This window comes from Sorex fumeus, unplaced genomic scaffold, assembly GCF_029834395.1.
Source record: "Sorex fumeus unplaced genomic scaffold, SorFum_2.1 ptg000129l, whole genome shotgun sequence".
NCBI classification, from domain to species: domain Eukaryota; kingdom Metazoa; phylum Chordata; class Mammalia; order Eulipotyphla; family Soricidae; genus Sorex; species Sorex fumeus.
In genome coordinates, this window is record NW_026606186.1 from 16,783,895 (window position 1) to 16,809,870 (window position 25,976).

Below are 25,976 nucleotides of genomic sequence, written 5' to 3' on the forward strand. Positions count from 1 at the left end.
AGAAAATGTATAGTCCTCTTTACATTACCCCTATCTCCTGCTCCAGCGGTGTGTTCACTTTTCCTTATACACAACTAGCAAATGGTTGTGTCTATATTTTTAGAGTGCAAAGACATGCCTACTGAGAAACCAATATGTCAAAGCAGATCCTGACACTGCCCACTATTCTACCTTTCTGAAAATATTCGGAGGATTGGTTACTTCCCTTAAGTTCATATTGTATGTTCCCATTCTGGAGAAATCCACTGTTTCCTCTAATTATGTCTTTCTCATTCTCTCTACCCATGTTCCTTCTCCTTCAGAGCCAGAGCCACAGTTGGCCACACTAATCCTTAGCAATATTACTCCTGACAGCTTCAACGTGTCATGGACCACCCAAGATGGGCCTTTTGCAAAGATTGTTATCAATGTTAGTGATGCTCACTCGATACATGAGTCCCAGCAATTCACGGTCCCAGGAGATGCACAGCACGCTCACATCACCGGCTTGGTGGAGGGCACTGGCTATGACGTTAGTGTTGCAGGGACCACCCAGGCTGGGAAACCTACCAGACCCCTCACTGCCTTTGTCATGACAGGTACTCATTCAAAGGTTATTACTTGTCTGTTTAGAATACTGAAGTGGGGAGGAGGAAGGGAAAGGTGACTGGCATTCTAAAGGGAAATGAAGCCAAGTGTAGTCTTCATCCATATGTAAACTTCTAAGTAGAAAGAGAACAGATACTACTTTAAAAAACAAAACAAAAAAACAATAGTCTTTCATATCCACTCCTAGGACATGGAGACAATGGACTCAATAAAGACTTAAAGGACTGTTCTGCCCTGTTTTATAGACTGTCTGGTTCACAGTCTGGAAATCCTGGCTAAAGAGCAAAATGTTAATGGCCCATTTGTCCATAAATCTTGCTAGGTAAGGTAGTTGAGAAACTTCCTGCCTGAGAAACATATTATTTTCTTCTAAAAATACAATTCTTGTAAATGGATTTGACACCAGAATTAATGAATGTTCAATCTAGGATCTCAAGTAAATTTAAGCTTAATTAAGCTCATTCCTTAAACTTGACTTCTAACTTCTCTTAGAATCATGTAAATAAATAGTTTTATATTTTCTTTCCTAACATTATGTTATATACAAGCAAGGGTTTCAAATAGTACCAAATTACCAAATATCAATAGGGAAAAAAAATTCTCATAAAATATTTAGAAATCCCTGTCTGCTACTAATAATTTTCAGGAGATCAACTTTTTCTTCTAATTCTTACATTAAATCAACTTTCTCCCAAGTCAGAATTACTAAAAATAAGATATATTAGGGCTAGAGAGATAGTACAGTGAGCAAGACACTTGCCTTGCATGTAACCAATGCAGATTCAATCCCTGGCACCACGTGTGGTGCCTTGAATGTATGAGGCCCTAGGATCTATTCTCCTGCACTTCCCAAAACTAAAGTCACATTAAAGGATAATGATAAAATTTAACTTTTTTGTATCTAGTCGACATTTTATAGTTACTGAATCTCTTGTATCTAGTCAACATTTTATAGATGCTGGATTCTTTTTTCTGTCTCCCAAAGGTCTGAAAATAATAGGCCTATGCAAATATTAATTTCCTATTATTTTTAAAAGAACACAAGACATGTTGAATATAATCAAGAGTCTTTATATTTTTCTATAATTATATAATGTATATCTAGTCATTCAGTCATCAGATGCAGAGCCTGGAAGTTTCTCAGTAGTCATGCCAGGTGCCAGACTCTGCCCAGGATAGGAATGGCTGGTCACTGGCCCCTAACTTATAGCATCTTAAAGGACCTCCCACAGAACAAAGAGAAGAAAGGGAGCTTAATTAGAGCTTTTCTTGGGAATTCTCCATCCAGTTACAATAATGTCTCAGCTAATCCTTGAAGTGAAAAGACCACATTGCAATGAAGCATATTTAAAAAAAAAGAAAAACAATCTGAACCTCAAGAATTATAAATAATAATCTCTTGGCTAATTATTCCCAATACCCTCATTTTCATCAGCATTCTTTGCTTTGAGGGTGGCAGAGATACAAAGAAGCCAGATATCACAAAGAGGTGCCCCTTATCTAAACAAAAAACCAGCAGCAGAATCTGAGAGGCTGTTCTTGCACAAAGAAGTATATTTGCACAGTATATGTTACTTCATCTTTGCTTTTGATAGGTTTATGATTTGGGAGAGCACATAAGGTGGTTTTAAAATTTCCTCAAAATAAACAGCGAGGGTTTCAAAATAAGTACAGGAAGTTTCAGCCATAGCAAAATTTCAATCTCTACTTGGGGCATTCATTCACTTATCCACCCAGTCACCAAACACTTCTTTTTAAAACATTTCCTTCACACCCCATGGATTATATTCTGGGCATTTGTGGCAGGTCATTTGTCTCTATGAAAGTTTCCATTAGAGCATCAGTGCTCAAGAGGGGAAGTCCTGGACCTTCTCCACTAATCCCTCTCTGTCCAGGACTTGCCAGCATTGATGGGGTTGACTAATTAGATACTGGCTTTGGGTGTGAAAAGGACATTTAATTTAAAATGAGGTAACCCTGGGTTAGATTATAGTTCAGCTACCTAGGAGATATGTGATCTCAGATAAATCATTGACTCCTTTAGATGTTTCCTTACATGTCATGGAAGTGAAAGGCTTAGTATCAAACCTATCTTACAGTATTTTTGTGAGGATTAAATGCAAAAATAAGGAGCTACTTTTAGGGTACATGTCTAGCTTGTACCCAAGCTGGGTTCTATCCCTGCTACCACATGTTCTTTCAAGCATCACCAAGTGAGGCCCTGAAGGTCCCTAAGCATTGTGACTCTCGAGGCCCTGAGTACTGCTGAGTGGTCTCAGCAATCATTGGCACTGCAGGGCCAAAACATCACAAATCCTTGGGCCCTAGAATTAAACAGTAGGCCTAGTTGGCTGAGTATCACCAGAAACAACAGTTGGATTCCCTGAGTACCATTTGAGAGGACCAACAAAGAATACACACAAACACACAAATATATATACACAAATTCATACACTAATGGACATGAAGCCTTATCTATAAAAAAGGACTAATAGAAATTTGACAGATACATGTTCACTCACTTTTTTTGAAATTCACTATTTTGTGAAAAGAACTATTGGCAATGAAGACACAAGATCCTGGGACATAGTTGTTTTGTGAACAAATAAACAAATGATGATTGTATAACTTATGTAAGATCTAGACATGTCTTTATTCCCTAAATTTACCCAGGAAAATAGACATCAAAATAATTAACAAGTCTCAGTATTTCTTACTATGCCATGACCATAAATTTTTTTTGACACATGAAAACTATTGTCTCCTCCACTTATCTCAATGACTGTAGATGTATGTCACTAATTCTCCCAATAGTTCAAATGTGAACTAAAAGTAAAATAGAATATTGAAAAAGAAATATATTTGAAAAAAAGAAAAGTTGATTTACCCCAAGACTGGAAGAGAGTTGAGGTATTAGAGAAAAGGGACCAAATCCACAAAAAATGCTCCAAGTATTTTGCAGGGAAAAGTTCATAACCGTAAAAGTTCAACACAGCTGAAAACCTATCTCTGTTCATACTACATCTGAGACTTTGTCCAAGTCAGTCAAACTCTTTGAGGTTCAATTTTCTTAATGTATAATGAGAATCAGATCTAACTCATTATAGACAAGAGAAGAGAATATGTGAGAGAATTTACCTGGCCCTCAAGAAATTCTTACTCAGTGTTCATTTTCTGATGTGGTAACCTGTTTTGTGATTAGCCAGGAGTCTATTGACATTCGTGGGGACTGTTGCCCCAGCCCAGTCAGCACGACTAACCTGACTGTTTTCACCCTCCCTTCTTTCAGAGGCTCTGCCCCTTCTGGAAAACCTAACCATTTTCGACATTAATCCTTACGGGTTCACAGTGTCCTGGATGGCATCGGAGAATGCCTTTGACAGTTTCCTAGTGGTGGTGGTGGATTCTGGGAAGCTGCTGGATCCCCAGGAATTCACCCTTTCAGGAACCCAGAGGAAATTGGAGCTAAGAGGCCTTATAACTGGCATTGGCTATGAGGTTATACTCTCTGGCTTCATCCAAGGGCACCAAACCAAGCCCTTGAGGGCTGAGGTTATTACAGGTATTTTGATTCAAGTGAGAAATTTTCTCCTTTTCTTGGTTGCCTCCCATGTAATCCATCTGCCAGATAACCTGGTTTTAACATTCTTGTCCATGTTCCCTCCTTAATCCATAGACGTAGCCTGTTGTTTTTTTTAATCTTCCCTCTTCTCTTCTCATTTGTCTTGTGTTTCTAATGAATACTCCCTTTTTCCCCACTTCAGAAAAGAGAAGGTCGAAATGTTTCCACTTGGTGGCCCAAATCTTTTAGATTGTGTCATTCATATCTCTTGTATGCTTTCTTCACACACCCCTTCACTTTGTGCATCTTAGTAGTTCCCAGCTACATTTCAGCCTTCTCAAATGAAATATACAGTTGAGTATATTTCAAAAAATGTATTGACATTTGCCATCTCAAATTTTCAACAATGATCTTGAAAAATTTATCGGATAGGTTTCTTATTGGAAAACCCAGTTGCAAACGTATTACATGGGAAAAGGAAAATGCTAATGTTATCAAGGTTCTGCAACAAAGATTAAATCCATAATTTTCTCAAGACTAATAATTTCTCAAAGTTTAATATTAACATCTTTAACAAACAGAGATCTGCATTTCCCAAAGTCTTTCTAGAAATAACTAGCTTCAAGGAATATTTAAAGGCTCTACATTGAAGAAATTCCCTGATCAAATAAGTGTTGGAAATACCAGTTAAACATTGTCCAACAGGATTGTTGACTACAACTCTTGGCTTACAAAGTATCCTGATGTGTGTATGTATCTCCAAATTGTACTTCTTTAGGCCAAATTTCCTGCACTTATTCGACCATGGGTACCATTTAAGAAATAAGATCAAACAGGAATAGTTTGTTCCAGGGATACTTTGGGAAAACTTCATTGTAAATTTAGCTTGACAATGAGTTTTGTCTAGTTAAGGCAATCCAAAATATTAAAATAATACAGTGATATCAAAGTGTGTGACATGAGAGGTTCCCAGCCTCAACCTAGCCATCTGAACACTTAATGACTTTAAAAAGCACCTAAGTCAAGACAAAGTGCCTTTTGAGTAAAACATCTCCAAGAGAAAAAACAAAAAGAATCATAACATCTATAACATTTTAAAAGCCATTTCGCTCAGAATCAAGGGAAATATAATCAGCAGTATCATCATGGGCAGCTTTACAGATTGTTAATGTTAGTTTATTTGTCTTTTTAAAAAGGAAAGAAATATCTTTCAGAGGATGGCACTCAGCCACTGGAAGAGACAGAGGAAATGTAAACAAGTTATTGGCTTTGAACTTGTTTAATAATGCATAAGAGGAGCTGGTTGAAAGTCCAGATGTGCTTTTTAGAGAAAAATTATAGAATTGCTTTTTAGACAAAACTCACTTATGCAAGTATCCCCTTGCTAGTAATAAAATGTGTCGACTTCATCTTCTCCTCTCCCAGAGACCTACTAAACTTGTTTGTATTGAATTATTTATTTTGGGTATCTCAGGACACCTCTCTCTGAGATGTGGGCCATCCCTGCCTACTGACACCCCCGCTGGACAGAGGCTGACACAGCTGCTAAATGATATTCTCTCTCCTCCTTCCACCATTCTCTCCCTCTCTAGAAGCCGAGCCAGAAGTTGACAACCTTTTGGTTTCAGATGCCACCCCAGACGGTTTCCGTCTGTCCTGGACAGCTGACGAGGGGGTCTTCGACAGTTTTGTTCTCAAAATCAGAGATACCAAAAAGCAGTCTGAGCCACTGGAAATAACTCTCCTTGCCCCTGACCGTACCAGGGACATAACAGGTCTCAGAGAGGCCACTGAATATGAAATTGAGCTCTATGGAATAAGCAATGGAAGGCGATCCCAACCAGTCAGTGCTCTAGCAACAACAGGTACTGTAAGCAGGAGAGAATAGAGAAGTCCTGACTTAAGGTCTGCTTCTCATGAACCCGGGAAATGATGGGGTTATTGAATCACACAGGCTTGTCTTCAGAACTTGGCGCTTTCCACTGTAGAACATGACACCTGGAGTTCTAACTACATCTTTATGCAAAGCAAAGAAGAGTAGCATGTAATAACATTGTGAGGACTCATTGGGATAATTCACAGAAAACCCATAGCAGAAAGCCTGGATCATAGTACATAATCCTCAAAGATGAACTATTAACATTTTCATGACTGTCATTAAGACATCCCCATCATTACAATGATAAAAAAAAATCCAAGGGCATTTACTTTTCTTCAATAGTGCATCATTTTTACCCCAGACATCAAACTTAATATGCCCTACTACATTTTGAAGTTAAGGAAATGGTCCCTCCAAATGCAGAACCATACCTTTAAAATGGTTTGTGTGAGTCATCAGTGATCAGGAAGGGAACCAAAACAGAGAACAGGCGTCCACATGCTCTCATGAAGCTTAAGAATTTATTGAATGTCCATCCACACAACTCCAAAATACCACTGGGAGAAAAGAAAACCCTTTTACTTATGAGCTGTATTTTTTATTGGCTTTTTGGGTCACACCTGGTGATGCACAGGGGTTACTCCTGGCTCTGCACTCAGAAATTACCCCTGGCGGTGCTCAGGTGACCATATGGGATGCTGGGAATCGAACCCAGGTTGGCCGCATGCAAGGCAAACGCCCTACCCGCTGTGCTATAGTTCCAGCCCTACTTATGAGCTGTTGCAAGGAGAAAAAAAATAAAGATAATAACAATAATCTTGATGCTGATACTAAGCCTACCGTGACTTTTGAGGGAACAAAGATTCAGGAAACTGCAGGAGAAACACAAGCCAGCAGCATCCTCTAGAGAATGGCTGATTGAAGGTAGACAGAAAAGAAAGAATCTCAGAATCATGTGAGAGATCAAAGGGGCCTGGGGAGTGGTGTTACTTCTGCTTGTGTTTGAAGGTGCTGAGTCTCAGAGAGGCAAAGAAATTCATCAAAGATTACACAGCCAGATTTGAAAAAGAACCTAAATGCTAACTTACACTGTTAAATCTCAGCAAATGGATGACAACCAACAAATGGACGTACTTTCTGCTTCTTCCAGGCAGAGAGAATGACAGCCAAAACATGCTCCTCTTTCTGGGCATTTTCAGTATATTTCAAAACCTAAAGAACTAGCAGAAAGCACAGACAAAAATCGCCACTGGGTTTTGGAAATGGGAAGGAAATGCTGAGAGCCAGGCAACAATTCAGTTTGAGGAAAAAATGACCCTGTTTCTAATTATGAGGAACACTCGTCCAGGGAAGGGGTGTGGGTCCCGTCCCCCCTCCCTGCGGCTGTCCATAAACTAACTGCTGCTCAGAGTCTGCTTCTGACCTTGGTTTATAAACAGGGCTTTCCAAGTCGACTTCTCGTCATTGATTTTGTTTGCTGATTTTTTTTTTCTAGAGGCCCTAAAGTGCTAAAGCCAAAAAAAAGAGAATGAATAATCATGAGGGGTTTTGTTTTCACTTATAAGAACAAAAGAAAAGGCAGAGCCTGGTCTTTCATATCAAAAGTCTTCTTTTGATTATTTTTTGTGTGGGGGGGGGCTTTTTTTTTTTGTGTGGGGGGAGAGCGTGTGTGTGTGTGTGTGTGTGTGTTTGTGTTTCTATGAGGCATCAGTGTGTGTGAATCTGTGAATGTGTTTATGTCTCTGTACCTGTGTTTATTTGTGTTTCTGTGTATGTCTTTGTGTTTCTGTGTATTTTTTTGTGTTTCTGTGTATCTGTCTCCGCGTGTTTTCTGTATGTCTGTCTGTCAATGTATCTATATTTCTCTACCTCTAGTGTATTCCTGCGCATGTCTCTGTGTGTCTATGTATGTATATGTGTGTTTCTGTGTATCTTCTATTTATTTATATAAATAGAAGTATATAAATATAAGTATACCTGTATCTATGTGCCTGTCTATATGAGTCTTTATATGTGTTTCCATGTGTGCAAATTCATGCTTATATGTGCATGTGTGTACCTAAACACCTATGTGGTGGTACTCCAGCAGGATACAGTGAGGTGTCTCAAGCATAATAGAGATCTGATTTCCACCATCCCCTCATCAATTTGATAATTGATTCAATTTCATGCACACAAGACCCCTCTGCCTGGGCACATGTTTTCTGCCCTTGGAGATGGTCACTAGAGACCCTGTTGCCTTGAGGGCAAGCTTGCAGCCTTGGGTGTGTTGCTGGGAGTCTAATCTTGGCCCCACCTTTTACCAACCAAGCCTGCAGCCTTGGGTGTGTTGCTGGGAGTCTAACTTTGGCCCCACCTTTTACCAACCATGGACCTTAGGCAATTTTTCTCTGAGCCTTAGTTTCCTCATATAGCAAATAGAATTTACCCCCAAAGTCATCATGAGGTTTAAATGAAATTATGAATGCCTTCTCTTGAGCAAAAGTTTCCTTACTCACTAAAACCATATTACATTATGTTTGAGTGACATACTATAGACTTCAATGGGCCACTTGTTTAAAAAATTCAAAAGTTCCATAAGGTTAAGAATAAAGTTTGTGTTTTATTCTGTTCTCCCTATTGCCCCCTGGTATTTAACCCCTCCTTGGCTTTTTCAACTTGCGCAAGGCTGTCTTCTCACTAAGTTAGCAAATATGCCTCTCAGGAGTGCAGGATGAGGGATGCTACTAGTTGGAGAAGAGGGGTAGAATTCTAAGGTAGAGCAAGTATCATTGCTAATTTACATACGTAAAAACTGAAATATAGAGAGCAAAGCTGTGACTAAGGACTAAGAACACACTTGCTTAAATGTGCCAACACCTACTTGGGTATGGTTTACAGGCAGAGTAGTTCAGCCAGCAGCAAAAGAGCATCAGTTCTCAAGTTCACAGACTGTCTTAAGGTTTATTTCTTACATGTCTGCATCTTGATCTTTCCTGGGGATATCTCAAAATCCTGGGTGGTCCACAAAGGAAAGAATCTCAGGAGTGAAAAAATAAAGAGAGGGTGATCATGTTACTAAACCATCTCTGTGGGTCAGATTCTGTGCTTGTGATCTTACAGTTACTTTGCTAATCCTCAGAGCCTTTCTGTGGATAGGCACCACTTCCCCTCCCTCACTGGACAAATGGTGAAACTGAGGCTCACCAAGTTGAGCAGACCTACCTCAAGTTTCCCCAACCTTTTCAGGGTATTTGGACAGTCAAGATTGCCCAATTTCCAGAGTCCTGGTGGTTTCTAAAGTTTTCCAAGAGGAGGACAAAACCCCAGACAGTCAGAGTTGGGGGCACACAAGAGGGCTTCCTAGTCACAGAGGAATACCACAGGACAAGAGAATATGAGGATAAAAATAACACCTCCCCACAGTTGGTTGTAGGTTTCAAAACTGAATGATCCACATGGGTTTGAAAGGGGAAAAGATGAGGAAGTGAGCTCCCAAGAGAGCTGAAAATTGTTTCCTGAATTCTCTGATTAAGCACGGTCAGCTGAAGAAGGGAAAAAAACGAGGCCAAAATATACACAGAAACAAGCCAAAGGCAACTGAGTTTTCAGGGGCGGTATTGGCACAGCAGAGGCTGCCCCTGGGCCTAGCTTTCCCCACAGGTAGATCCAAGTCGATGGGCCGTTTGCTTTGGTGATGGGCTCGAGGTTGTTCCCCCTGGCTCTGGATTCCCCTCCAGTTATGGGAATAAGTTCGCTGAGGTCAGCTGCCAGATGAACATTATTTTCCAGGATCCCAAGACTGTGCTGGGCTCTACTCTGCAGTCCTGGGACCTAGAAAGGTCACACCACAAATATGTTGATGGGTGATCTGAGCCTCCATCGAGTGCTCCGTGACATGGCTCCAACCTTACCCTCACTTCCTCCATAGGAATTTCTAAATGAGGATTAAGCTTTATAAATTGCAAAGGCCTGTACAATGATCTAGACTGGGTTTTATTTAATGAAAGGAACTAAAATACAAAGTTTTGGAAAAGGCATATGAAAATACAAACATGAAAGAAGGCATATTCTAAGGTCACTTCTTATGAATCAGCAACAGTGTAAACATTTTCCATAAATGGAGCCAAATGGCTCTAAGGGGTGTGGGGACCTCCATATATGTATGAAAGAATGATTTGTTTCTGTTGAGTCACAGCCTGACTGTACATCACACGTTCTCAATCTTAAGGACTCTGCTCAACCTCACTAGCTGAATCTAGGTGCTGGGTTTTCTGTTACAAGGAATCAGGAAATATCACTAATGAAGAAGTTTTAAATTGCTCTGAACTTCCTCTGTGTTTTCTCCTTGACAGCAATGGGCTCCCCAAAAGAAATCATTTTCTCAGACATCACTGAAAACTCAGCCACCGTCAGCTGGATGGCACCTATGTCCCAGGTGGAGAGCTTCCGGGTTACCTATGTGCCTGTTGGAGGAGGTAAAGGGCCTGATTTGGGGTTGGGGGTTAGGGAGTGGACCCCTTCCTCCCAAACATTGTGGCCAAAGAAAATATCATCTTCATATTTGTAATCATCTGAATAGATTTTGTTAGTAAGGTGCTAAGAGGTCTTTGGAAGGAATTCCCTGGAGAATGGTCTTGTTATGAAGTAGTTCCTTTCTGACCTTGAGATTCTAGAATTCTATGAGAAATAGATCACCAATATTGTTGACACACAGGATGGAAGAGTCTAAACTCACGGGCCTTTTTTCCTAGACTGAACTCATTTGAAAAGCATCTGCACCAATGGGGGAAAAAAAGCATAAAGGTTCTTTTGCTCTCAGGTCTCAATATCAATTGATATCTCTCCCTCTAGGATGGGAAGGTGTGACTTAACAAAGTTAGGGGTTTAGAGCTATGACAGAAAACATGTGAGAGAGTGGACTGGGGAAACACAGTGGAATCCATCAAAGAACTTGTTTGTTCTTGATTGTTGGTTCCCTGAATGTAGTGGGCAGTTTGATGAGCTAATATAAAACTCACCAGTCTTGAAATCTAAGAAAACAAAATGGGACTATTCAACATACACAGTAATATATATCCAACTATGGCCATCTTTTAAAAATCAAGGGTAGTGGGCTGAAGAGATACTACAGCTGGTAGGGCTCTTGCCTTATATGCAGTTCAACAACCAGGTTCAACCCTAGGTACCCAGTATGGTCCCGCAGTCCTTGCCAGGAGAGATCCCTGAATAGAGTCAGGAGTAAGCCCTAAGCACCACTGGGCATGGCCTAAAGACAAATTAAAAGAATCAGGGATGAGGAATGTCCAGCCTGTGAACCATATGTGGCCCATGAAATCCTATGGTATGACTCTGGCACCTTATAGGACAGATATGTAAGCTTCTCATTGGTAGCTCAAAACTTGTCTATCTGTATTATATGGCCCACAAATTATATTATAAATATTCAAATGGCCTTTGGCAGAAAAAGAACAGATCCCCATCTCTGATTTAAGTAGTAGAATTTCTACTAGTCAGAAAATCTATATATTCCTAATTTCATACAATGAGTTAAATAGATCTACTATTAGTGGGCATTCCAATTTCTTTGGGAGAAAAAGTAAATAAAATTTGCACCAGAGGCCTGATACTACAGAACGGAAACTTGCTGTTTTTAACACATTGTGACTTCATGTTTTTTCCCCTCCTGGCTTGGTTTTTGGCATCTACACCAATGGAAAAAAAAGCATTATAACAAAAAAAAAAAGTGAGACCTCTTGTCTTCTGCCAGAGGGTAGGAGCCAGTGAGAAGCCAAGAGAATGGTAGAGGATAGAGACATCATTTCATTTCCAAATCAGGTCCACCCATGCCTGGGACAAGAGCACGTTTCTGTGGGTCTCATTCCCTTATTCTTTGACTGTGTTCCAGGCACCCCCTCAGTGGTAACTGTGGATGGAACCGAGACACGAAGCAGGCTGGTGAAACTCTTGCCTGGAGAAGAGTACCTGGTCAGCGTCATTGCCATGAAGGGCTTTGAGGAAAGTGACCCTGTCTCAGGGACCTTCACCACAGGTTTTTTCCCTCATCTTCATTTTGCATCATTGCTCAGGACTCAGTAGCTGGGGTGGTGGGATGTAGTGGGTGGGGAAACTCTTAATTAGGAAAGCCTAGTGGAAAGTGAACTGTATTTGGAGAACTAGAATCTTATCCAGACCCCTTCTAGGGCATTTTATGAGCTGGGGACCCTGGATGACACCCTTAACCCCCTCTAGGCCCATTTCTTGGATTATGGCAGAAGGAAAAGGGTGTCCTGATGATCAAGGTTGAAATTCCAAGCCCACCATTTTCAAATTTTCATTCATCTCCCTAGGGTCCTTTCATTCTCTGCAAAATGGGTACAATTCTGCTTCCCTGACAGGGAGTCGTGAGACTCCTATGAAACAGTCTGTGGAAAGCATCTTCAAATGTAAATAACCAAACGTGCATGCTGTTTCACCCCCGGCCATTACCTACCTAGTGCTGTGACCACTGGGAGACCCTGCCAAGCTGAGGGTTCTTGAAGACATGTAAGGACGTCACAGAAAAAAAGGTGTCAGATAAAGCAGCAGCTTCACAGGTGGCAGTTCCTGCATCCCAAGGACTGTCCAAGAAACTGACTCACGCCCCATTGACACTATCCTTCTCCTTCCGCAGAGCAAACAATGTAGTCTTGGGGACATTTAAAACCATGGCTGGAGCCATATAACTCATAACTACTCAAAATTTGAACTTAGGTCAACCTAACTCCAAACTCTGTGTCCCCCTAAGATAAAGGATTATTTCTTCATTATAAATCAATTTGAACAGCATACTGTAAGGAGGAGGAAATAATGAATTATATTGAAGAAGCATGAAGTGGAAAATTTCTCTTCATACAGCTGTAACCCTTAACAATTTTTCCTTTGATATATGAGTAATTACCCAGGCTCATCCACTCAGGGTTTTTTTAATAGTCCTCATAAAAAAATTTAATATCCTACTAGTCTGAAAGAGTTGATAATATGCAATTAAAACGTCCCCTGGGAACCCTGTGTGCTGGCCGCCCTGCCACCCAAGCCCTGATTTCTCCACAAAAATCTTGCATTCAGGCTCATTCCCCGCACCAGACCACAACAGCTGGTATATTTCTTCCCCGGCCCCATTGTCCTCCTCTGTCAAAGGCAGCTCTGTCCATGTGGGGTCAAACAGGAAGGAACTCAGAGAAGACAAGGTGGCTTCCAAGATTACTCCTCCACCTCCTGACTCCTAGCCAGTCCTTTCATTTCTTGCAGCTCGGGTTCCTCATCTGCTTCCCAAGTAGATGCTCATGCCCTCCAGCATATCCTCCCCCAGGACTTCAGATGGCAGTGCCCACGCAGGAGGGAAATAGTCATGCTTAGGCTGGGTTCCAAGAAAGGGATAGTGAGTAGTACAAGTGGCCAGTAATGTCTTTGCTGAGTTCAAGTCACCAGAAAGTCATGGCTAAGACTCCAAATGGCTCTTGCTGAAGACTTGTGCAACAGAGTCTTCGACAGGGGGTGGGAATGAGGGGGTGTCCTGAGCATATTGCAAATACATCTAGCTCCTCCTGATTGCAACTACCCCTGACACAGAAGAAAGGGAGATTTAAAGAATGGATATTATTCCCGGACACAGAGACAAGATGACAGAGAAGCCAAAGGAGCACCCTGGGCCACTAACTTTGGGAGCCTGAATTATCGTCCCCTATAGGCCAACTCATAAGAGGTGTCACTCAAAGCTCAGCAAAATCCCTGGCACCTAAGAGTCTCCCTGCTAGTCACCTCTCTATATGTGTATCAGCTTTGCCCCTGGGGACTACAGGATAACCCTGTCCTGGGTTCCAGCCTTTCCAGTTGATAGAGCACCTTACTAGCTTACCACCAGGTGATAAAGAAAATAATTCTGAGAATGAAATCAGGTGGAACTATTATCTGCACTTCACACCAGCGAACCAGGGAAGGAATCCTGATCTCAACTGTCACCCAGGTTCCCAGCTTAGGACTCCGCAACAGCTAACACAGTAAACCAACACCCAGGTTCCAGAAGCCAAGTAGATACCAAGCAGCTGTGGGCTGACGTCCTACTCAAGACTGTCTATCTCTAACATGTCACCAATTTGTCTGCAGCTCTGGATGGCCCATCTGGCCTGGTGACAGCCAACATCACCGAATCGGAAGCTTTGGCCATGTGGCAGCCAGCCATCGCCCCCGTGGACACATACATTATCTCCTACGTAGCAGAAAGAGGTAAGATAGTATCTAGAACCCTGTGATCTCTGCATGTCTGTTCTTTGAATTTCCCCTCTTCTCTCTGCTTGGTGCATATTTGGCACAGGATGACAAAACGCATGGGTTGGTGACATTGTACCAGGAGACAATATGCTCTTGATAGGCCAGGGTCTTATGGTCTTGACTTCCACCCCAGAGGATATTTCTAGATGGGTACTGGTGGGTTGCTGGGATAGGGAAGTGCTATTCACATTCCTGGGCTGGTTGTCTCGCGAGAACACAACTGTAAAAGGAGCACAGTAAGCCATTTAAAGAAAAGAAGAAAGTTCTATCTCCAGCCTCCTGTCATCCTATTTCTCCTCCCTGTGGGGCCCTTGGCCTGTCAGTATAAGGGTTCTCACCAGTAAGCAGCTCTGATCCCATAGGAGGAAGGGATCCCAAATCTAAAATGCACAACAGCCTATTTCTAGTGGTGCTGAGATCCTGGGATTCTCAGGGCCAGCTGGAGAAAATTTGACGAAAAGGAAGAAATATTTCCATGTCTTAGCAGTCACCTGTGGTCATGTGCCTCATTCGGGGCATCAGCCAACCACAATCCCTGGAACATCGATTTTTCTGAAATGTCATCTCTTGGGGATACATGCTTTGTGTGGCCAATGATCAAGCCCTTTCTGCAATGCTGGAAATGTTCTATATCTTGAACTGAGTAGTTCTTATCCTGGGAAGGGATTGTCAATTTCATATTTGTTGAGCTTTGCTATAGAAAGTTAGCTCTGTTTCTATAGCAAAAGCAAACAAACAAACAAAAAGACTCAGAGGGCTGGAGAAATATTTTAAATGGTTAAACACATGCTCATGTGAGGCCCTGAGTCCGGTTCTCACCCTGAATGTCACCTCCAGCCCTGCTGAATGCAGCCTGGGTGGCCCCCAAGGTGAGCCCCTACTAAATAGAAGAGAAGAGAAAGAGCTTTTGGAAACGAGCAAATCCATACTTTTAGAATGAACATCTCTAGTAGGGGGAAAGTGACCATCTCAAAATACATGTCTTTAACGTTTGGTGACACAACAAGTGACAGTAGGAGAGGACATCTCAGATTGTGTACAAGGCCCCTCAAATCTTCTTTCATCCCTGGCATCCACCACATGAAAACAGAAGTTAAGTGACAGGCGCACAAAGAAAAACAGAGGCTAGAATTTTCTCATTTTCTTCTTCAGTTCTTAACTATTCCATGGAAGTAAATATTCAGGAAAGGGACGATAGTGCCACCTCAGTGCTTCCTAAAGTGGTCATTAGGGGGACCCTAAAATGATCTCAGGGTGTGACAGTAATGGCTTCAGGTGAAATTGGTGGGGCTAAGTGATTTTGTTTTCTCAAAGGGGAGCACTAGGCCGTAGAGATCCGGGAATCTCTGTCCCACCTAAAATTACCCAAATGCAATTTATAGGGTTCCTGGAAAATATGTGTGCAAGCCAAAAAAAGAGCCTCATACAGAGGGTGGAGAAGGCATCGTGTCCAGTCACAGAGGATGAGGGAGGGTGCCCAACTTGTCCCAGTTCTCTGGGACTTTTTCCAATGTAGACTGGAAGGGAAGCCTCGCTGCAGTGGCCCGCCAAGGTGCATGGGTGTGACTGAGGACTTGGAAATATGTAGTGCTGAGAGGCCGAAGGCTGACACCACCAGATTACTGCGACTCTTCCAGTCTAATGATTTGAAATTTGGCAGTGGATGTAGAAGTTTGTGAAAAGGAGAGAAAAACCAGGCAATGGGAGAAATGAAACGTGGGCACCCCAAGGCTTGGAGCTGTTACCTATAGCCCTTCTCTGGCCAGTCCCTGGGTCTGAGCCACAAAACTGACCCAGCCAGCCCCATACGAAACACTCTCTTGACCCTCAGTTCCCCTTCCTTCTGATTTGGTGCCTGGAAAAATCCAGTCTGCCTCTGATGACTCCTTTGTCTATGAGGTGAGTGCTGAAGAGAGAGCAAGGGGTGAGTCATTGCAGAAGCAAACCTGCTTTTCCGCAGGGTCACTGAAAGGTTGTGTGCTCCAAGGAGGGGTACGCTTCCTCGAGGCCAAAGCCATTGATGGCTTGGGGAGATGTAACCACCTTGGTGTGTGTGTGTGTGTGTGTGTGTGTGTGTCTGTGTGTGTGTCTGTGTGTGTGTGTGTGTTTGGTGTGCAGTTCCAGAAATCACACGTACGGTGTCCGGGAACACGGTGGAGTTTGAACTGACAGATCTGGAGCCTGCCACAGAATACACCCTGAGGATATTCGCGGAAAAGGGGCCTCAGAAGAGCGCAAGCCTCACCACCAAGTTCACAACAGGTACAGAAGCCTTTGCCCACACCCTGTCCCTGGAACTCTCCAGCACTTCTTCCTTCAGTCCCATCCATGCCATGTGCTGACATCAGCAATGACTGACCTCACAGGTCTCCTGAATCAGGACTTTGGAAAACACACCACTTCCTTTTCAACCCACACGACCTTGTTCTCCCCACAGGCTTGAAAACCATTAGAAGAGGAGAAATCCATTTAAAGTGGAAAACCAGTCTCCACTGGCTCTAAACCCAGTACTTAATGAACCATGTTCCGGACAGGGAAAGATTTTTAAGAGAAAGATTTTTCCGGCAAATTTTCCTAGATGTGTGTGGGGTTTTTGCAATTGAGCTCTTTTTTTTTTATTAGTGAGACACCATGAGGTACAGTTCTAGACTTACAAATTTTGTGCTTGGGTTTCAATTATACAATGATCAATTACCCATCCCTCCACCATGCTGAAAGTAGAATATAAAGCAATTGAGTTCTTTTTTCCTTCTCTTTCTTGTTTTTTTTTATACATTATAGAAAATAGGGAAATGACACATCCTCTCATTAGGGGTAATCACCAATATCAATACACCTTTTTCCCCTTAGTTAGAAACAAGAGGGATCAGTATTAATGTGCACAGAGAACTATGTTTCTCTCTCTCTCTCCAAATCCAACCAAGGTCATGGTAAGCTCAGGAAAGTGGCCCAGAGAATAAGAATGAAGGACAGAGAAGGATGTCCCAGGAGTCACTTGGCTTAGTTTCATCACCTACAAATGGAAAATACTCTTTCTCAAGTCCATAAAGGTCCATCAAAAGATCAGGACTTGAACTCAAACCACTCTGATACCCGAGCAGGGATTATGTTACTGTTTTTGTTTTACACTTGCTGACCCATTCCATACTCAGCATTTCATTTTCTCCAGAACTTGATCCTCCAAAAGACTTAACTGCTACCGAGGTCCTGCCAGAAACCGCCCTCCTCACCTGGAAACCCCCGAGAGCAGCTGTCACTGGTTACCTGTTGGTATATGAATCCGTGGATGGTACAGTGAAGGTATCTTGAAATTTATAGTCAAGTTTTTCTTGTCTGTTGAAACACTTTCCTGGTCCTTTCAGGAGGAAAGAATGATCCTAGTGCCATTTATGATCCAGGGTAACCTGAGAGCTAAATGATAAATTAGTAGAGACATGACTGGAGTCCATGTCAGAGCTCCAGTTCATCTGCTCACTACTTTGGTAGGCAGCCTGGATCAAGAACCAGTGTAGGCAAGGCTTGAGGACATTGAGGGATAGACTCTTGACACTTTACTATTGATTACAAGCGAGAAGTTTCTTCTGCATCTTTATCATATCAATCACTTCACTGATGAAGTCTTTTACTTACTCTCATAAATTTGGGCTTGGCTGTTTACATTCTTTTAGCCTGTGATTTGCATATTTTTTCCAAATTTTATTTTTGGGTTGCTTTTTTATTTGTTTGCTTGTTATGCTATTTCACTGGCTCGGTTGGTTTGGATCTCTATCTTTTAGGTTGGAGACATCTGTTCAGTGTCTATTGATCCTTTTGTCCAGTGAAACAGCTGGTTTTAGGATCCCATTTCAAAGAAAGAGTTCATTGTCTTTATTTGAGCAAATATCATGTCTTATTGGGTTCATCAAGGAACTGGCCAAGTACCAGCCATGTTTGGTGGATAACATCCAAATAACACTTGTTTAAGCCTTTTTTCTCGAGTGAATCACTCTCCTGGGAGAATTCCCTAACTCCTTGAAAGCAGACTTCCAGTAGCATAACTAGAAAGAGAACCTCAACTTCCCACCTGTAGGAACTTCTACTTTTTTTTTCCAGTGTAACTCTTCAGTACCTCCCAGAACTGGGTCTTGTGGATTCACATTCCAGGGAGTAAAACCTACCATTTGGATAAGGAAGGACAATTATCAAGGCGAGGGATGAGGAAGCTGAGGATTTAGCTCATAATACAAAGGTTTTATACAGAATTTGTTCTGCTACTTCCTATGCTGACCTTTAGAGGCATCTTTGTCTTTTGTCTGCTGTCAGTCCCTGATCTCACTGGGGCTGAGTGGCATTCAGAAAGCTGCAATGAGCCTGTCCCTTCAGCTTCCTGCTCTCTCCATCTGCCCCTCTGCTGTCACTCCATGCCCTCTGTATATCCACCAAGACTCTTGATATCACATGTCATTCTTCTTCCCTGCCACAGAACCTCTCGCTGTGGGCTTGTGTTTTGGACATTTAACTCTTATTTTGGAATGACTCTCAGAATCCAGCAGAGAAAAACTGGCATGTCCAGTCAGGCACATTTAATCTGATGGAACTCATTACTATCATAGTCCTTACTGAAGACCAAGGCAGGTCATATTTCCTGAGTGCCATTGTTCACTTCTGTAAAGTGAGCACCATCGTGTTGACTACAAAATGAGTCCCAAGGCCACTCCCTGTCAGGCATGGTAGGATTCAACATTTACCTGATATTGTGAGTCTCATTCCCATTCGCTCTACTGGTTGGAAGACAACTTTGCATGGCAGCCTGGAAAACTGATAGGTAACTGTATCCCCAAGTAATTCAATGAAAATGACTTTGCACCTGATCCTTCTCTGGGGACCAGATATGGAGCTGACCCATGGGTCTCCCTGGAGCCTTGTATCAAATGTGCACTCACCTGCATTTCCTTGGCCATAGGCCCAGACCCCTGTTCTGTCTGTTTGACTCCAGGAGGTGGAAAAAGTCCAGGACTCCTCGGTCACCATCAAATGATGGAATGAGAGCAAGACTCACTAAAACTATGCTCCCTAACCCCCTTCAGTGGAAAATTCGTGATAGTACCATCCTCCCTGTGATGAAGATGTAGGAGTACCTTCCAGAAGCCTCCACACTGACTCGTTGGCATGTTTTCAGTTTATAGAGAGCAAGCATGTGTTTGCTTTTAGGAATGTACACTGAATTACAACCCTAGACATTAAGAGTACCTGTTAAGACGGAGATCATCATAAACTAAGAAGAATATTTAGAAGAAAATGGTCTCTGGGGCTGGAGCAATAGTATAGCGGGTAGTGCATCTGCCTTGCATGCAGCTGACTCAGGTTCAATCCCCAGCATCCCATACGGTCGCCCGAGCACTGCCAGGAGTAATTCCTGAGTTTAGAGTCAGGAGTGACCCTTGAACATTGCCGGGTGTAACCCAAAAAGCCATTAAAAAATGAAATGGTTTCCTGCACACTACAAACTAAACACCTCCCAAACTGCTCATACACAAGGATCATCTGGGAGATTCCAAATTCACCCCTAGCCCGGCCCCATGTCTGACTACTGTGATTTAGTCCTCTCAGGATTGAACCCAGGCATTATATTCCTTTAAAGCTTTTACCAAAGAAAACTGCAGTCAAGTCTTATTTATGGGCCTTTCTAAAAGTGTAAACCTTTTTTTATCTTTCTTGTAAGACTTCATGCCACCTGATTTTTTGTTTGTTGACACCTGATTAAGGTGAGTTTATACCATTCACTAGCCTTTCAGGAATCTTCATTTCTTGGTGACAACTTCAATTCCATAGATTGGCATTTAAGCTTCCTTGTTCATACCACTTCCCATCCAGAAATCTGGTATGGTTGAGGTGCCTCCTTGCATCATTTTAATTTAGCTTGGCTCTAGGATCTTTGCTCAGCCTTCACTCTTACCCTGTAACATCCTAGCCATTAACACAAAAACTAACACTGGGGCAGGATGATAGTACAGCAGGTAGGGTTTTGTCTTGCACACAGCTGACCCAGGTTCAATCCCTAGCATCCCATATGGTCCCCCAAGTGCACCACCAGGAATAATTCCTGAGTGAAGAGCCAGGAGTAATCCCTGAGCATCGCTGGGTGTGACCCAAAAAGAAAAAATTAATTAACACAGAGTGATATTTGTTGGGACTTTGTGGAATAAGTTAATGAAAAGATGGATGAAGAGAGGCATCAGCTATACCTTGAAAATGCACTGGGACCCAAAGTTATTGCATTCTTTCTTCTGCCACTAGGAAGTAATTGTGGGTCCAGAGACCACCTCCTACAACCTGGCAGATCTGAGTCCATCCACCCACTACACGGCCAAGATCCAGGCCCTGAATGGGCCCCTGAGGAGCAAGTTGGTCCAGATCATCTTCACCACAAGTAAGGGCTTGAGGGAACAGCTGGGGCTCAAGGATGAACTTTATGCGTGTGTTAGCCCTGGCTTCTCCTCAGACTGCTCTTTCAGTGTTTGCATCGGTCTGAAAGAACCAATTTCCTGTTCCTGCTCAAGGACCTCATGGTGAGAGGAGCCCGTAGTGAAAACAGCTGGATTTATTCCTCCTTTCCACCACTTTCTCTGTGTAACTTGGGAAACTTACTTCCGTCCTGAACCTCAGGTGGTTCAGTGCAATGGAATGAAAGACTTTCCTCCTTTAGGGGGACCTTAAGAGGTTCCTTGGGTTGTTTGAATGCCTCACCTAAGCCTTGCCCAAGCCCAATAAGAATAAGCTCAGGGCTTCTATCTTTTTCTGTCAGCATTTACAAAGACTTTCTCTATCCAAAACAGTACCTGGGCCTCCCACCAAATGAATGTGGGGGACCAAGATCAGCAGCCTCATTTTGGGGGATGAGGAAGCAAATTTTCCCAGAGCCTAAATCACCTGCTTCAAAATATACCATGAGTTACAGTCAAAATTGATCTCTGGAGCAAAAACACATGGGGTGAGGCACTTGCCTTGCACATGACCAACCCTGGTTCCATTACCAGTACTGTATACGGTCCCCTGGCCACTTTCAGGAGTGAGCAGTAAATAAGACCTGAGCATCATCAGGTATAGACCCCAACCCCTGAGCCCTGCTGTTCTGGGGTTGGAGACCTGCACCTTGTCAGCTGCAGATGTGGAGAGTACAAGTGGTTCCTGTAATAACCGCTGAGTAATAGAGGAGCTCGTTCCTGGAGAGTCATCACCTGGGCCCAACACTGCCTTCTGTCCCACACAGGGCACTGTGGTCACTGCACACACCTACTGAAGGACAAACCTATGGGGCCCAGGGGACCCCATGCAGTTCTTATAGCAGGTGCTGGGGTCATAAACCTATGTGCACCTTGAAAATGCTCTCATACTGGGGACATGAGATAAACAGGGAAACCACTCACGCCTCAACTGCAGATGTGGTCAAGTACCAGGCAGAGATTCCCAAAAGAATTGCTGGTAGAATCAGCAGTTCTCTGACTTCCAACAAGCACACCCTCCATGGCATTCATTTTCCTTGAACTTTTCAGCATGGGCCTACATGCTATTTCCACTATTTGTGGAAATTCCCCAGGCATTCTGTCTTACCTTCTGAGATTCCCAGGTTGGGCACTGTCTGTTGGGCTTCCTCCAGAATCCTGGGAAAGAAATAGCAAATTCAAGACTCCAATCTTTGTCTTTGATTTAAGAACCCTCTATAAAGACAGAGTTGCAGCCAGCCCCACAGAGCACCCTGACCCCCAGAAAGAGAGACAGTCATCCTGGCCAAGTCCTAGCTGCACCGGGACCCAGCTAGCTGCTCTGAGTAGATCAAGATCCACCTGACTCATGTATTTCCCAGCTGCTCAGCTCCCCCCCAACACAGGGGACTGAGGGGTAGGGTCATCTGATGTCCCCAGTATGAGAGCATTAAATAGATGGGCTCTAAACTCCCTAGGCAAGCTATGAAACATTGTATCTCCCTCTTGGACCAGAACACCCGGGGAGTTGTTTGTCTCTGGGCGTGCAGCCAGTTAGCTGCAGTGGAGTCAACAGAAGCTTCCTCCCTCAGGCCTCCCATGCTGATACCCCACTGTCTTCTCCCACAGTTGGACTTCTGTACCCATTCCCCAGGGACTGCTCCCAAGCCATGCTGAATGGGGACACAACCTCTGGCCTCTACACCATTTATCTCAATGGGGATAAGGACCAGGCGCTGGAGGTCTTCTGTGACATGGCTTCTGACGGAGGTGGATGGATCGTGAGTATCTTTCCAAAAGGATCCCCCACAAATTAGACTATGGGGGTTCTCCCTACACACTCGGATACTCCTGTGCACCAGGTTTTGCAAGGCAGAGACACAGATCATGTGCTGGAAAAAGGATTGAAAAAGCACTGTGTCAAGTGATTTTTCAGGGTTTATGTCAACCCTTTTATCATGATAGGGTAGGTCTTTATTTTTAATTCGTATAATGTCTTGCTTAGAACAGTTATAGGTTCTCAGCAAAACTGAGCTGAAAGCAGAGAGAAGTCCCTTATTTCCCTGTGTCTCCCACACACACCAGTATCTTGCACCAAAGCCATGCATTTGTTGCAGTTAAAAAAACAACAACAACAAAACTTGCAGTGGCAGATTCTGATCAGCCATAACTGGGCAGCATTTTCCTTTGGAATGCTCAAGTGAAAGCTCTCAGTCTCAGAGAGAGGAGACAGCAGCCATCAAGTCACACAGCGTGCCAGCAATAGAGTCCATGGCAGGGGTTTTCACTACATCAGATGCTTCTCCCTTGGCAAATGGCCCCTCTTTTCCCCCACGGTAGCTGGAGGGTGTCCAGATTTCATTGGTTCTTTTTACAGGTGTTCCTGAGACGCAAAAATGGACTTGAAGATTTCTATCGAAACTGGAAAGCCTATGAAGCTGGGTTTGGGGACCGCAGAGAAGAGTTCTGGCTTGGTAATTTGCTTCTGCATCTCTGTGCTCCAAATATCCTTTTTATACACCCCTGGCCATTGGTTGTAATTCACCTTGGACACAATATATTAAATTCTCACTGAAAAAAAAAAGATTCTAGATTCTCTAGGGGATTGAAAATAAAAATCTGGGCAAGGAAAAGCCAACACCCAGGTTTTCAGATTAATCTAGTTTTAAATTGTTCATGGAATGACTTATAGGCTACTTGTCACTTGGTATCATTGACTGCTTCTGTCCTGATCTCCAGTTGCTGAGACAGGTTCTCAGAGCTATAATATCTCAGTCTCGCTGCACCCTTGGACCATGCGCAATTTCCTTCTGGCTTCTGGGGTAACAGTCTCTGAGGAGTTAATACCTTACCTCTAGCAATCTAGCCAGTAAGAAGTATGACTAAAGTTAACTTATAATCTCCCTAGTCAAGGTTATTACACCATCAGCCATCCCTTCATACAGCTCCCACTTCTGACAACCCAACCAAATCACAAGGGGGACCATTCCTCACACAGGTGCCCAGATTGGCAAATCTGTCCTGCTTTCATACATTTGCCTCCACTGATAAAGAGCCTAAGAGAAGAAAAGGTGTTTTCTCCGCTCGATCTCCTTTGATCTTCATAAGACCCTCAGAGATTAGAAGGGAAAGATGTCAGGTGGTCTCTACATGAGTCTCAGAAAGATCATGCATTTTCCTGGTATTACACCACAGAGAAGAAGACCAAGCTCTAAGACTTTATCTGTGGAAGATAAACCTCTTTGCAGGGACCCCAATTGCTGCTCCTACAGGGTGGAAAAGAAATGACCTTAGTCACTGTGCTGTTTCAGTAACCCTCACTTTTATCATCTGTAGGACTGGACAACCTGCACAAGATCACATCCCAAGGGCAGTATGAGCTCCGGGTAGACCTGAGGGACCATGGAGACTCAGCCTATGCTGTATACGACAAGTTCAGCGTGGGAGATGCCAAGAGTTTCTACAAGTTGAAGGTGGAGGGGTACAGCGGCACAGCAGGTACAAAAGAACTCATAAAATTACAAAAACCCACTTGGGGAGAGAAGGAAGTACAGTGGTTAGGGTGCATGCTCAGCTTGTGCCCAAAGTGGCTTCAGTCCCCAGCATAAAATGGTCCCTCAAGCTTCACTGGGTGCATCCCTGGGAACTCCCAAATATTGCTGACTGTGTCCCTGGAGGCCTCCAGCTCTGTGTGATGGCCCAGGCAACTCCAGCACCACAGGACTGTAGTAGAACCTCGACCCCTTGCATTGAACCACCAGCCTTATTGGCCCAAAACCAACACTGGGGCCCTTGAACCTCTTGAGCTATGCTTGGAAGCTCCTCCCCGCCGCCACCACCACCACCAAAAGAAAAGAAACTCACTTTTGTTTTTAAGTTTCTTTTTATTTTCTTTTTGGGTTACACCCAGCGATGCTCGGGGGTTATTCTGGATATGCCAGTCAGGAATTACTCCTGGTGGTGCTTGGGGGACCGTATGGGATGCTGGGAATCAAACCTGGGTCGACCCCGTGCAAGGAAAATCCCCTGCCAGCTGTAATATTGCTCCAGCCCCCAAAACTCACTTGTTATTTTCAATGCCATTCATTATTTCTTCTTTTATTAGTCAAATCATTAATTTTATCCTTAAACATTTGAATGCCTACTAGTTCCTGGTCCAGGACTTTTGCAATAGAAAAGGGGTGAGGACATATTTGGGTCTTGAAAACATACAAGAGATTGGGCATTCGAACAATCAAAATTGTAATTTAATAACCATCACTCCAAAACAGTCTCTCTTTTCTTCATTTCTAGATAATAAGTTTCAGACTGATAGGAAAACAGTCTTCGGGGGGTGGGGGTGGTTAATGTTTGTATTTAATGTTCAGTGCTTCTCAGAAGCGTGACATACCAATGGGTCCCAGTAAGTGGCAGGTGTTAACTGGGATTTTCTGGTTTGCATAGAGCGTCTTTATTTCTTTTAAGTCCCTGGTTTTCTATCACGGGTATTGTCATTGATCTGTGCAGCCCATGAAACTTTGAGTGACAAACAGTCCACCCCCTCATCAAACTGTAATCCAATGCATCCATGCCTCAGAACACACCCTCATTCACAGACTCTCCCAAAGTCCTCTCACTTCTTATTCTTACCCAGTTCAACTCTTACAGATTCTTTTTACTTGGAATAAACTTTCCTTCTGGTTCCAAATTAGAAAAGAAATAAATAAGATAACAATATGCACCAGACCACCTAGATAATACTAGATAACATGCACACAGACCACCTAGATAATACTACCTAGAAAATACTCACAGTGAAATACTCCCCTGTGAGTATTTCACATGCATTCCCCCCAGTTAATCCTCACAAAAGCCACGCAGGATAGCATGACTCTTGTGCAGAAGAGGAAACAAAATTGTTTGGTTATTTGCCCAAGTGGAAATAACCTGGACCCAGGGTGTAAGTCTGTCTGCAAAGACATGTACGTGGTAGCAAGGAATGATTAGGCTGGAGAGTGTGGATGCCTTATGACAATCCAGGTCACTTGGGGCCACTCCCAGCTAAGTCTATGTAAGTACATGGTGTGACAAGACTCCTTATCTCTGAGAATTCTCCTCAGATAGATGAAAACATCAGATAAAGTTTTGCCAAAAGCCAGACTCCCTTTAAAGAGGCTCTTTAGAGAAGGTTGCCTGGTGGCAAATGAAGGGAAAGATC

The 25,976-nt window shown here is 43.1% G+C and overlaps 1 protein-coding gene across 1 annotated transcript in view; it reads left to right on the plus strand.

Moving 5' to 3' along the window:
- TNC (tenascin C) overlaps positions 1 to 25,976 on the plus strand; it is a 70,931-nt gene that overhangs the window by 39,691 nt on the left and 5,264 nt on the right. The window contains exons 16-27 of the mRNA XM_056138702.1: positions 303 to 578; positions 3,878 to 4,150; positions 5,743 to 6,015; positions 10,364 to 10,486; positions 11,917 to 12,060; positions 14,154 to 14,273; positions 16,437 to 16,580; positions 17,488 to 17,618; positions 20,595 to 20,727; positions 22,409 to 22,560; positions 23,157 to 23,253; positions 24,116 to 24,277. Coding sequence (XP_055994677.1) covers positions 303 to 578; positions 3,878 to 4,150; positions 5,743 to 6,015; positions 10,364 to 10,486; positions 11,917 to 12,060; positions 14,154 to 14,273; positions 16,437 to 16,580; positions 17,488 to 17,618; positions 20,595 to 20,727; positions 22,409 to 22,560; positions 23,157 to 23,253; positions 24,116 to 24,277 — 2,028 coding nt within the window. The remainder of the gene's footprint in view (positions 1 to 302; positions 579 to 3,877; positions 4,151 to 5,742; positions 6,016 to 10,363; positions 10,487 to 11,916; positions 12,061 to 14,153; positions 14,274 to 16,436; positions 16,581 to 17,487; positions 17,619 to 20,594; positions 20,728 to 22,408; positions 22,561 to 23,156; positions 23,254 to 24,115; positions 24,278 to 25,976) is intronic.